The sequence below is a fragment of the Tamandua tetradactyla genome, chromosome 2, assembly GCF_023851605.1.
Source record: "Tamandua tetradactyla isolate mTamTet1 chromosome 2, mTamTet1.pri, whole genome shotgun sequence".
In the NCBI taxonomy this organism is placed as follows: Eukaryota; Metazoa; Chordata; class Mammalia; order Pilosa; family Myrmecophagidae; genus Tamandua; species Tamandua tetradactyla.
This window is the reverse complement of record NC_135328.1, coordinates 35,813,843-35,827,064: the sequence shown is the minus strand read 5'-3', so window position 1 is coordinate 35,827,064 and position 13,222 is coordinate 35,813,843. Positions and strand designations below refer to the sequence as shown.

Sequence of the window (13,222 nt, the reverse complement as noted above, 5' to 3'; positions counted from 1 at the left end):
AACATCAGGCACCAAAAATAAACCCTGAGAACAGGGAAGGATCTGATTTCCAGAGTTGCCACATTATAATATTCAAATGTCCAGTTTTCAGCAGAAAATCATGAGACATGCAATAAAACCAGAACATAAAACCTACACTCAAGAAAAAAGAAATTAATAAAAACTGTCCAATGGGAAGCCACATATTGGACTGACTAGACAAAAGACTTAAAGTCACTATTTTAAGTATGCTCACAGAGCTAAAGGAAGTCATAAACAGAGAATTAAAGGACACCAGGAGGATGATTTTTTGATCCGATAGAGAATATCAATAGAGAGAGAAGTTGTAAATTGAGACAAATAGACATCCTGGATAAGTATATTAAATGAAGTGGGAAATTCACTTAGAGGGGTTCAATAAAAATTTTACACAGGCAGAAGAAAGAATCAGCGACCTTGAAATTTAGTCAGTTGAGATTATTCAGTCATCAGTAAGGAAATGCAAATCAAAACCACAATAGCAACTTCTCTGATTAAAAATAATAATAAATATACAGCTTCTCTAATAAAAAACCCCACAGTGAGTTACCACTAGGATGGGTGTGATAAAAAATAGAAAAAAACAAGTTAGGGGCAGAATATGGAGAACTTGGATTCCTTACACATTGCTAGTGGACATGTAGATGATGCAGGTACAGTGGTGATGACACCTCAAACAGTTAAACATAGAATCACCATATCATCCAGCAATTCCGCTCCTAGATATATACCCAAGGGATTTGAAAATAGGTGTTCAAACAAAATATTGTACACCAATATTTGTAGCTGCTTTATTCTCAATAGCCAAAAGGTGGAAACAGCCCAAGTGTTGGTCAACAGATAAATGAACAAACAAGGGTGGGCCACGGTGGCTCAGCAGGTAAGAATGCTTGCCTGCCAAGCCCAAGGACCCGGGTTCGATTCCCGGTGCCTGCCCATGTTAAAAAAAAAAAAAAATATATATATATATATATATATATATATAAAAATGAACAAACAAAATATATTATATCCAAACAAGGAAATATTATTTGGTCATAAAAAAATGAAGTACTAATACACGGTACTACTAGATAAACCTTCACAAGATTATGCCAAGTGAAAGAAGCCAGACATAAAAGGTTACATATTGTGTGATTCCATTTATATGAAATGTCAAGAAGAGGCAAATCTGCAGAGACAGGAAGCAGATTAGTGGTTACCAGGGAATGGGGTAGGGGAAATTGGAAATGACTGCTTAATGAGTACGGGTTTCTTTACAGGGTGATGAGAATGTTCTGGAATTAAATTGTGGTGATAGTTGCACAATATTGTGACTGTATTAAAATCTACTGAGTTGTATACTTTAAATGGTGAATTTTATGCTATGTGAATTTTACCTCAATAAAAACAACAATAAATTACAGAGGGAAATTATTCCATAGTATGTAACTGACAAAGGGTCTGCATCCAAGGTACAGAAAAAAATCCCATCAAATTTATAAGAGAAAGAAAGACAATACAAAAGAAACCAAAGAGAAGAGATATGAACAGGACACTTTACAAAAGTGGCAATCCAAGTGGCGGCTAGTTTATATGTGAAAAGGTGTTCAGCCTTAATGCTAATCAAGGAGGAAAATTTCAATACAATGGGATTTGAATTTTATCAGTAGCCTATTTGGAACCTATTCAGATTATTATACTATATTTTCCTTTGCTCAACTGTTATAATGAATCACAGCTAGTAACCTTGAATTGCTAATATATTCCCTACTTGTTTAATGGGATGCTGGGACAGTTATTAAGCTACTTTCTCTCATAGTTAAATCCAACCCACCATACTCTGTTATGTTCAGTATGGAGCTCTGCAAACCACATTTTTCCTGTGCCAGCTGGCACCCTGATAGGCTCTGCTAACAGAGAGCACTGGAGAAAATTTATAAGGCTGGAGGAAGAAGAAACTTGCTTGTTCCTGTTTTCTGTGGGTTCCCTGCATAATTCCTGTTCCTGAAAGCCTCATCCCAGCAATGCTTCTTCACCCCAGCAATTGCACTTCCTTCCCATGTCAGTAGCTGAATCCAGTTTTCAGTTTTTTCAGCAATGGCAGAACCAATCTCATTGTGCCCTTCCTTATATGTCTTAGGCCAAGCACCATGAATTCATGGAACTCAAGAAACACCAGAACTAGTTGAGCATCACCGCTTCCTCAAAGGTCTGAGTTTCAGCTCCATGAGATTTTTTCTCTAAGTTTTTAAGGTTTAATCATTTCAAACTTTACCTTTTGTTTCTCCACACCTAGTTGCAGTTATTATCTTCATGATAATCTTAGAGTTTTCTTTTCAGTTTTTCGGTTATCTAGTTACAACTTTATATTAAATTCTTTATTTAAATAACTGGTGTGTTTTCTGTGTGCTGATTGGACTCAGACTGATGTTATGATATTGTGAGAGGATGTCATGGACCACTATCAACCTTAACCCAAAAGTTTCCTTTCAAAGTTTTAATGAAGGGAATTACTTACACCCTATAGTTTAGGGTGAAAGATGGGTGGATGGAGTGAGAAGATGGAGGCAGAGAAGCCAGAAGAAAGCTGTGGGCCTCAAGCATAAAGTACAAAAAACAGCCCACCTGTTTTATTTAGACTTTGGTTCTCTCATTGGTGAAATGAGGGAACTCAGCAAAACTACACCAAATGCACCATTAAACTTTTGATCTGCTATGAGTCTAGAAATTTTGAGGTTACATACATCCAAACTCTCACTTATGGGAGATATGAATACAAATGTCCGTTTCCAGTGGGTCTTGACCACTGCTTATCTTTTTCAATGTTGTAATCAAAGATCCATCTACTGTCCAATATTTGGAAAACCAGCGGCGGTATTGTTCCCACCTATTGACTTCTACTGAGCAATTCTATTGAGCAATCTCACATAGTACAAGACTTGGATTCTTACATGGGATCAAACCAATCTGATAGCTGTAGTTCTGATTGAAGGGACCTATAAAGAAAAATAATTCAAAAAGTCACCTTATACCTACTGGAGTTCGAGATATCTGAGTGTCTACCAAATCATGATTCGTACATGTCTGTATTATAATATACAAAATGCAAATACAAGAGTGAATCAGTAAGAAAAGCTGTGATAAACTTTCATGATGGGGACATAGAGAGATCATGGCTTCCGACCTCTCCATCCTGCCCATAACTCCTTATGTGTTTTCATAGTTAGTTCTCCCTCGTATTCTTCTAGTTCACAGAGAAAATAGCTATCAGATGAAAGTTCCCTCAACTTTCTGCCACCTGACCTCCAAATTTCTGCATGATCTGGCCCTTCACATTGTACCAGCCACATCTCCTACCACACTTACAATTTTCCATGCTCTTTGGTCTTTTTTCACTTCCTTTTAAACATGTCACAACTTTAAACAGCGAATTCCTACATATCCTTCGGGTCTCATTTTAAATTATTCCATTCCAAAAGAGGTATTCCCTAATCTGCTAAATGAGGTAAAGTTCCCTATGTAATAGTTAGTAAGTAATAGTTAATACTTATTGAGCACTTTTCTAAGTTTTACCCTATTTAATCTACATAGCACCCCTATGAGACAGATACTATTACTATTATCATCTTCATTTTATCATATAAGGAAACTGAGACACAGAGAACTTTGATTATCTTGTCCAGGGTCACACAGTAAGTGAAAAGAAAGGCAGCTTTGCCCAAGTCTTTACTCTTTCTCCCTGCTATGTATTCTAATGTCACTCTAGCTAGTGTCCTAGAAGTAGGACACCTTTGGAGAGCTGAGCCGGAGCTGAGTGAATGAAGGATTTGGGCAGCTATGGAGCTGAGTCACATGTCACAAGACTGTCTTTGTTCCTACATACATAGATAGGACTAACTGCAGTGTTGGGGATATGACTGAGACATGGCATTCTATGGTACAGCACCTATTACCATTGACGGCTGTACCTTTGGTTGATGAGTATTAGTTAAGACTATAGAATTATGATGCTAAGGAAAACCAATATTAATAATAGAGAGAATTGCTGTTATAGTGTATTGCAGTGAACGTATTTTTCCAGGAAACATTTTAATCTATTCCTTCTTCAAGTCTCTGCTTCAGCAGAGATGTTCCTCGAATGTTCCCTCCCTTGCCTAGCAGTTTTCTGGTACTTAAAAGTTACTGCACCTTTTAGGCGTGGCTAAATACAGGGAAAACATACTGTGCCTGGTACATGAAACTCTTCTTTAATATTATTTTCATGCATGGTACAGCTCATGTAGGTATCTAGTCATGGTCTTAGTGGGAATGTCAAAAATCAGAGAGACAAGGGCCTGGACACAAATGTGCTACAAAGAAAAGTTGTTCATCACTTCACCGATGAAGTCCCATGGCTATAGGAAGAAATTGATGAAAATATAATAATATTGGCTCTTGCACAATTTTTGAGAATGTTTTTCTCTCTGGACACATTCCGATGGCATGACTTTGTCGGTGCCATGTGGTCAATAAAATCTTCTGAGAGGTTTTGGGCTAAGTTTTCAGTCTTCTGTGTTTTTCCCAGAGCTTTATAAAACCCAAGGCAACTGGGATCTGGATTCTGAACCCTGTAAAATATTTCCCCTAGTAGTCCCTAGCCCTCCTACAGATATGGCATTCTGCCAGTCTGCTCTTTCTGAGGTTCCTGGCATTCTGACCTTAAATGAATATCTTTTTTTTTTACAACAAATATTTGTAAAATTGCTTTGGTTTACTCTGCCTGCAGGAACCTAAAATCCACAAGTACTTTGTTTTCTTCCAACTGATTTTGTCCTCGGGCAAGGTATCATTACATATTTGTAAATTAAGACTTACCAGCATTGATAAGTCCCCTGTAGTTTCTTTTTGCTTAGGACAAATGAAAAACATTATGTTACTTTTAAATTTATATTGAGTGTTTTCACATTTAAGATAACTAGAGATAAATTGTGCCAATCCATTTATTTTATTCAGCAAATATTTACTAAACACACACTAATGTGCCAGGCACATTGTTGGTTATGGCAATACAACGATGATTATGATAAAATCACAGCAGTCAGGCCATAGAAGTTCTTAAAACTTCTTTTTAATCACTAATAAAAACTGCTTTTCTTCAAGCATGGATCTTCAAGAAACATATTAAAAATTATAGTGAGTTTTGTTGCAATTGCTTTTAATTTATCATGCTTCATTCCTGTTGTTCATTGTAAATGTACACCATTTTAGCTTTACTTGGAGATTTAGTGGGCTAGCCATGGAATCTAGCACTCATTGCATTCCAAGACGCAAATGACTGACAAGTAGATGAACTTAGGAAAAGCAAATCATTTGGAGGTGGGAAGGTTTTTAAAACCTGCAAAGTAAAGAAGGAAGGTGGAGGTGAGGGGATCACAGAAAAAGAGATGTTCTGTTTATTCCATTTTGTGACTTACAAATCTAAACCAAAGCATGTTACGCATTGGTTAGTACTTAATATATCTTTATAGAAAATTATCTGGGGAGTTTCAGAAAGATTTTGGAATGTTGTTTGAAGATACTCATGAAGCAAAGCAGTTTCTATCTAACTTTCACTGACCTGTGCTCTTTATTTTCTAACCTTCCCCAAAGCAAGCCTGGATTTTCAGACCCACACATGGACAAAGCACATGCATATGAAATTTTAAAACATTACCAACACATTAGTTTGTAAAATACTTTCAACAGTGAATATAAAATAGCTCATTAAAAGGTCTTCTTATTATGCATACTTTCTACATGATGGAGATTTAAGAATGTTCATGTTACATAAGATACTTTTCAATTAAAGACCACTAGTTTCACAAATAACCTTGGAATATTGTTCAGGGTACAGTAATCATCTACAATCTACATTATTGTTGGATATAATGGCATTTCTGAAAGCAGTGTTTGGATCATATAAATTAATCAAAATACTGTTGATATCTAAATAATCTATGACTATTTTCAGACTCATCACATAATTTCAGCCACTTACAGCCTGCTAGATTTTTTATTTTATTGTAAAATCATTTGTTGTTTTGTTAGCTTGGGGGGGGGGATGCATTGCCTTTCTATCCTCTTTAATTTAGTGGAAACAACTGTCTTAAAGTTTTTATGTTTACAATAAGATTTTAAAAATAGAGTAAGATAAAAACTAATACAACTGAAATAGATGGCCAAACTCAACTCCCCTAAAATTGTGGCTTGCTACAAAACATTAAGCTTGGAAAGTGGTTTTCAATGGAAAAAAACACAAACAAACACAGCTGAGATTAAAATTCTGAAAGAAACTTTTTTTGTTTTCAGTTCAAAGGGGCCATTTGATATTGCAAAATTATAAGATGAGACAGTATTCTGTCAACATTTGAACTAAGTAGCACTTTAGATCAGCGCTGCCCAATAGAAATGTAATGGGAGCCACAAATGGGAGCCGCTGTATAATTTTAAATTTTCTAATAGCTACCTTAAAAAAGTAAAAGGGTGCAAATGAAATTACTTTTAATAATATATCTGTTTAACCCAATATATCAAAAATGCTACCATGTCAATGTGCAATTAATAACAAAACATTAATGATTTAAAAATTGCTGCAGTCAGGGAACTCATATGCTATATCTTAAAACAAACAAAAACACCTAATTCTTTGAGACACAAGTAAAAGAGAAGGTTATTTAAAACCATCAAAGTAGTGAAACTTGTCAATTGCCAGTTAAGTCTTTGTGGAGGGCTAATACCAAATGAAGTGCCTGAGGTCACCAATCATTAGGGATGTTTCCTCAAGAAGATGCCACGTCTATAAAATGGCAGTTTCTGTAAAACATTTGTAACATCACTCTGCCATGTTAGCTGTGATGGCAATCCAACACCGTTTCTCCTCACACATATGGGCCCACAAAAAATTATTTTTAGTTTTGATCACATCGGAAACAAAGCATCTGAGTGCTATAGGCTATATTTGAAAGGAGGAATTCTGGATTTATTCATGGAATAATATGAATATATGTCCAAAAGGTTTACCAGATCTTTATCAAACATCATGATGAAATATTCATTTAGTTTTTAGTTACCTGAAATGATACTCCCTATTCAAGGTCCACAAAGACAACAAGATCACTAACAATAAAGTTATTTTTCTCTGATATATCATCCTTCCCTGGGAGGAAAAAGAAAGAGACGAAAGTAGATTAAATGAGGTACAATGTATGCAGAGTAAGCGGTGGTAAAGTCTGCCTCTCCATGACTTAAACCAGATGAGCTAAATAGACATTGGCTACCAATTAAGGAACTTCTGCTCCTTGGACATCTGTCCTATGAAAATAAGAGTTAGTGTAGACACTTTTCTCTCTTTGTGTTAGTTGCAGAAAGTCTTAGGACATTAGCTGCTCTAAGCTAACCTTTGTGCAAGAGACCTTATAGACTTCATTTGTTTTTTCTAAAGTACAAAAGGTCTTATCTGCTGTGATGGTTAGGTTCCAGTGTGAACTTGGCGAAGTGATTACGCCTAGTTGTCTGGTCAAGCAAATGCTGGCCTGACCACTGTTGCAAGGATATTTCATGGCTGGTTTATAAACCAGATGGCTGGTGTATTAAATCATTTGTCAGTTGATTGCATCTGTGGCCTATCATATTTGCAATCAACTAAGACATGCCTCCCACAACAGGATAATCCAATCAGCTGAAGGCCTTTAAAGGAGAAGAGGGACTCTTATGCTGCTTCTTCAGCCAGTGAGCCTCTCCTCTGGAGTTCGTCCAGACCCTTCGTCAGAGCCACCAGCTTCATAGCCTGCCTTATGGATTTTGGACTCTTCCGTTCCCACAGTTGCTTGAAACACCTTTATAAATCTCATATTTACAGATCTCTCCTGTTGGTTCTGTTTCTCTAGAGAACCCTAACACACCTGCATTTAAAAAAAATAGTAAAAATGCCACTCACCCAGCCTAACTCATAGGGTTGGATGTCATTGAAAAGAGATGATTTGAAAATATCTGCCTGGACTCAAAGGGTTATCTAATTATGAAATAAATTATTAGATTTAATTAAATAATATTATGAAGTTAATCATTCCAATAAAGGTGATAGGACTGATACTATAAAATATATGCCCCTTGTCAAAAACATTTGAATATAAAATTGATACAGAGAACTGGATAAAGCCTCAACTATCATTTTTAGGCTCTCATTTGCACCTTGGATTTTTGGCCATCAGGGTTAACAAAACACCTTTGTCTCACTTAATCTAGCAATATGCAATTGTCCAAAGCAGGAAAGGAATTGGTTGAAATTAAGGACAATCTTACCTTTCGTTTACTTAAGATCATATAGGAATTTTATACAGCTTCTTTCTTGAAGACAATTAACATTTATGTTTTAGTGGTTTGGGAAGACGTGGAAAATCTTAAGGGGTCAGTATTCAGGCAGATTTTGGGACCTTTGAAAAACCAGGAATCATAACCAAGTATTAATTCCATGGTCCTCTCCAATTTGTGTTTATTATTTCAGTCTTCTGTGAATGGTGATGTCATCAAATTCTCTTTTGATGATGAAAGAATTAAATAGTTGCAATCATACAATTCTTATGCTGGTAACTTCCCTTTAGCATTACCAGGGGGAAATATATTTTTTTAAACAAAGGATACTTAAGTTTCTTTCATTTTTTGGAATTTTGTATAATACCTTTTAATTGAGCTATCATCTATATAAAATAAAACACACGTAATTTCAATATAGAGTTCATTGTTTGTGCACAGGTACACATGTATGTAGCAGCCCTCTAAATAAAGATATAGAACATTTCTATAACCTCAGTAACTTTTCTTCTGCCCCTTCTTTCTTGTGAAGGAGTATTGGGAATGCCAATCCCAATTAGTTAAGATTGCCTTTAAGGTTTTTAACAACTGAGACCAGCTTGCAAGCAGATGAAATGCCAAGCTCACCTTGATTTCAAGCTTCTAACCAACAGAACTGTGAGAGAATGAATTTCTGTTTTTTTAAGCCACACAGTTTATGCAATATGTTCTAGCAGCAGTAGGAAACTAATACAACAGTCATATGTCATCCTCATAAATTCTGTCCCTTAGGCACTTGGACAAACAGAGTAATGCAGCTTGGTTCCACACCATGATGTTTAGGTGTTCAGCTGGAAGATTTGAAGGCAAGAAGTTGGAGTCATCTGCAGACTTGTTCATTCACATGTCTAGCAGTTGATGCTGGATATTGATTGGGGGACTCATTTAGTCTCCACATGGGACTTTCTATGTAGTCTCTTCATATGGGCTAAATTAGACTTCCTCATAGCATGGTGGTTGGGTCCCAAGGGCAAGCATCCTGAGAAAGAGAGTGAGAAGGAAAAGGAGGAGGATGAAGAGGAGGAGGATGTTTACCAAGCCCTTTAACTTGGAAGTCTTCAAACTCCAAACTCTCTCTCTTGCATTGAACATCTGCTGAAATATCTACTTAGCTCTTTCAACCCTCCAGTTGTTGTCTTATGCATTCACACCTTGGAGAATTTCATGTACAATTTAGGCTAAACCAAAGATTTAAGGGGCATCTATATCCAGATTTGGGGGCTCTCTCTCCATGGCTCCCTCCTTTCCAAGATTCCTCCCCCTAATTTCTAGTCTCTCTTACAGCCCCAAACACCATCCTCTGAATACTCAGATGATTAAGACTTTGGCTTTTGCTGAGTTGTTGCCATCCCACACTGCATATGGGAAGTGTCGACAAGGAAAGCAATTTAAGCATGAATCTCTGGCTCTCATCCAATGTGATTATCTTTTTTCATTGCTCTCTGATTTCTGTCTGATTTTGGCCACTCTAAATGCCTTCAAGCGGTTCCTTTTTATATTTTATACAGAGTTTATTATTGTTGTTTGCTGACGGATTGGTCTGATACAAGCTTCTTTGCCATTATGAGAGTTAGAGCTCTTTTTCCTTTTTGTCCTTTCATTTCTAACTGGCTAATGGATAGAGTTAATGTGGAATAATGAGTGAATGTGTGTGTGTGTGTGTGTGTGTGTGTGTGTGTGTTGACGTATATTGTGAGAAACGGAGAAAGACACAATAAACGGGAACACAGAGAGAAACATCTCATGTTATGTCTCTTGAATTTGACACCTCTGTATAGGTTTGTCCAACTTACCAGATTCATTCTCTCTTTTTAATTACAGCAATTTATGTATCTGTCTCTTGTGTAATACCTAGTACTTCAAGTACTGGTAAGAGTATTCTTTTAATTTTCCAAATTCCTTACATAATACCCGGTTCATAGTGACTATTTAAAATGTTTTTCATATTTAACTGAATGGTTAACCTTATTTTAGCCTTCTATTTTAATTACAATAATGGAAATAATGCCCAGAATTCAGAATCCTAGGGTTTTTTTCTATCCATATAGGTAATACAGTGGCCTACTGCCCCATGACATTTCTGGATGTTCTTCATGATTGGAACAAATTTGGAAGTCCTTGTCAAATTAAAAACTACTGCATCTACTTCCTACTACTAATACAGGTGTCTGTTCATTTCCCGGTGCCTTCCCATGCAAAAAAAAAAAAAAAAGATAATACAGATGCCTGATGCCTGGTGGCTTTTTTGGATTTGACAGATAGCATATACCACATGAGGGTGAAAAAGCAGAAATCTTGAGTAGGGCTCTCCAAACTGTTCCACTGGTCATTAAAGCCAGGCCTATTTTATACAACAACTTCAGGCTTTGTTTTGCTTCCCCCGGGGACTGTGAATAATGTTTTATTACTTTTTTTTTTACATTTAATTATTCATGCATGGTGATAGGAATGAAAAAGGATCCAGGTTCTTTTTCTTCCAAAAGGTCAGTCAATTATTGCATTACATGTTATGGGATAAGGTAATTCAGCCCAATGATTTAAATTTTACCTTTTATTCAATATATTTATGGAGTTCATACAGTGTTCCTGGTAGCAGGGACATAATGATGAGCAAAGTAAATACCACTTGTTCTCATGGAAGTTGTATACTCCAGGGTGGGGAAAAAGACAAGAAACAAATGAGTTTACAATATGTCAAATGTTGGTGAACTATGAAGAAATATAAAGAGGCACAAAGGGAAAAAGAGTGACAGGAGTGTGATAGATGCTTTTTGGGCAAGGGGTCAGGGAACTTCTCTAAGGTGCCATTTCATCAGGGACCAAAATGACATGAGAAAGGAAACTATTTAACTGTCTGGATGAAAAGTCTTCCAGGCAGAGGCAAAAAACAGTAAGCGCAAAGGTCCTGAGGCAGTAGCACGCTCAATGATTTCAAGGAATAATGCAGAGGACTGTGAGACAGGAGCAGACTCATAAAAGGAGAGTAGAAGGAAAGGAAGTCTGAGTGATGGCTTGAAATAAAATCTATAATGTAGGGCCTTATAGAACACAATAAGGACTTTGGATTTTATTGTAAGTGACTGGAAAGCAGTGGAAGATTCTGAGCTACAGAGTACTGCAAATTATCTGTCATCCATTTTAAAAGATCACTCTGATTACCTTGAAGAAAATAACTTTTTGATGGGGACAGAAGTCACAAATTGACAGTAATCACTCACAAATAAGTTTTAAATAAGGAATCTATCAGAGACATTGATTTATTTTACTTTAACAAGTGAAGTGAGAAGAGGAAAATTTCAAGCTTTTCCTGGCTAGCAAATATATCATGTAATTATTTACACCATTAGAAAGAAGAATGACAATTTGAATATTATTACTTGAGGAAACCATATTATCAAGTTAAGATGATAAAGTAAATGTGCTGGTAAGTTATTATGTATTCCCAGAAAAGCCATGTCTTTAATCCTCATTCAATTTTTTATTATTTCCATGGAGCTGTGACTCACTCAATTGTGGGTGGTAACTTTTTATTAAATAGTGTATTAGTTAGGGTTCTCTAGAGAAATAGAATAAGCAGGAGATATCTGTAAATATTAGATTTATAAAAGTAACTCATGCAACTGTGGGAAGGTAAGAGTCCAAGATGTGTATGGCAGGTCGTGAGCTGGCAGCTCCAATGTAGGTCCTCAATGAACTCTCAGGAGAGGCTGGTTGGCTGAAGCAGAAAGAGTGATGGTCTCTTCTGATTCTCCTTAAAAGCCTTCTGGTAAAGAACAAAGGAATGTCATTACTGCAGGGTGCTGAAAATAGATGGTAATTAATTTTAAAATTTCAACTTATGTGTGAGACTAAAGCAAAAAAAATGTTTATTTGGTACAAAATTTATATTTTGACTACTGCATTTCCTAATTTAACTTATGTAGACGGCTTAATTGAACACCATAAGTACATGGAACCTTGAGTAGGACATGCGATTTTGTTGGTTTGTCCAGAGTGATACCCTGATAAATCCCAGAGTGATCTGAACAGTGAATAAAAAAGTATTTGCAAAGGCCCCTTTGGGGAATGGTGAGAAAGGGGGAAAATTCAACTTCCCCAAGTGGAGAATTCTTGATATTCTCACAAGCAGTGCAGACAACCAAAGCTATTAGGCTGTGCCCCCAATCTTGGGGTTTGTTCATATGAAACTTAACGCCACAAAGGATAGGTCAAGCCTACTTAAAATTAGGCCTAAGAGTCACCTCCAAGAGAACCTCTTATGTTGCTCAGATGTGGCCTTTCTGTCCAGCCAACACAACAAGCAAACACCCTACCCTTCCCCTGTCTACGTGGGATATGACTCCCAGGGATGTGGACCTTCCTGGCAATGTGAGACAGAAATCCTAGAATGAGCTGAGACTCAACATCAGGGGATTGAGAAAACCTTCTTGACCAAAAGGGGGAAGAGCAAAATGAGACAAAATAAAGAGTCAATGGCTGAGAGATTCCAAACAGAGTCGAGAGGTTATCCTGGAGGTTATTCTTATGCATTAAATAGATATCACCTTGTTAGTCAAGGTGTAATGGAGAGGCTGGAGGGAACTGCCTGAAAATGTAGAGCTGTGTTCCAATAGCCTCGTTTCTTGAAGATGATTGTATAATGATATAGCTTTCGCAATGTGACTGTGTGATTGTGAAAACCTTATGTCTGATGCTCCTTTTATCTACTTTATCAACAGACAAGTAAAACATACAGAATAAAAATAAATAATAGGGGGAAAAATGTTAAAATAAATTTAGATTGAAATGCTAGTAAGCAATGAAAGTTAGGGATAAGGGGTATGGTATGCATAAATTTTTTTCTGTTTTCTTTTTA

The 13,222-nt window shown here is 36.5% G+C and overlaps 1 protein-coding gene across 6 annotated transcripts in view; it reads right to left on the bottom strand.

Moving 5' to 3' along the window:
• LOC143668446 (N-acetyllactosaminide alpha-1,3-galactosyltransferase-like 1) overlaps positions 1–8,533 on the bottom strand; it is a 125,482-nt gene extending 116,949 nt beyond the window's left edge. For 3 of the 6 annotated variants that reach the window (XM_077143220.1, XM_077143222.1, XM_077143230.1), the window contains exons 1-4: positions 8,320–8,533; positions 7,089–7,174; positions 4,855–4,887; positions 2,952–2,996 (exon numbers count right to left, since the gene is read on the bottom strand). In XM_077143220.1, coding sequence (XP_076999335.1) covers positions 2,952–2,996; positions 4,855–4,887; positions 7,089–7,174; positions 8,320–8,340 — 185 coding nt within the window. In that variant the 5' untranslated portion in view covers positions 8,341–8,533. Of the gene's footprint in view, positions 1–2,951; positions 2,997–4,854; positions 4,888–7,088; positions 7,175–8,319 lie in introns of those variants that run through there. The other 3 variants (XM_077143224.1, XM_077143227.1, XM_077143229.1) reach the window with 3 other exon arrangements.
• Between the last annotated feature and the right edge of the window lie 4,689 nt (positions 8,534–13,222).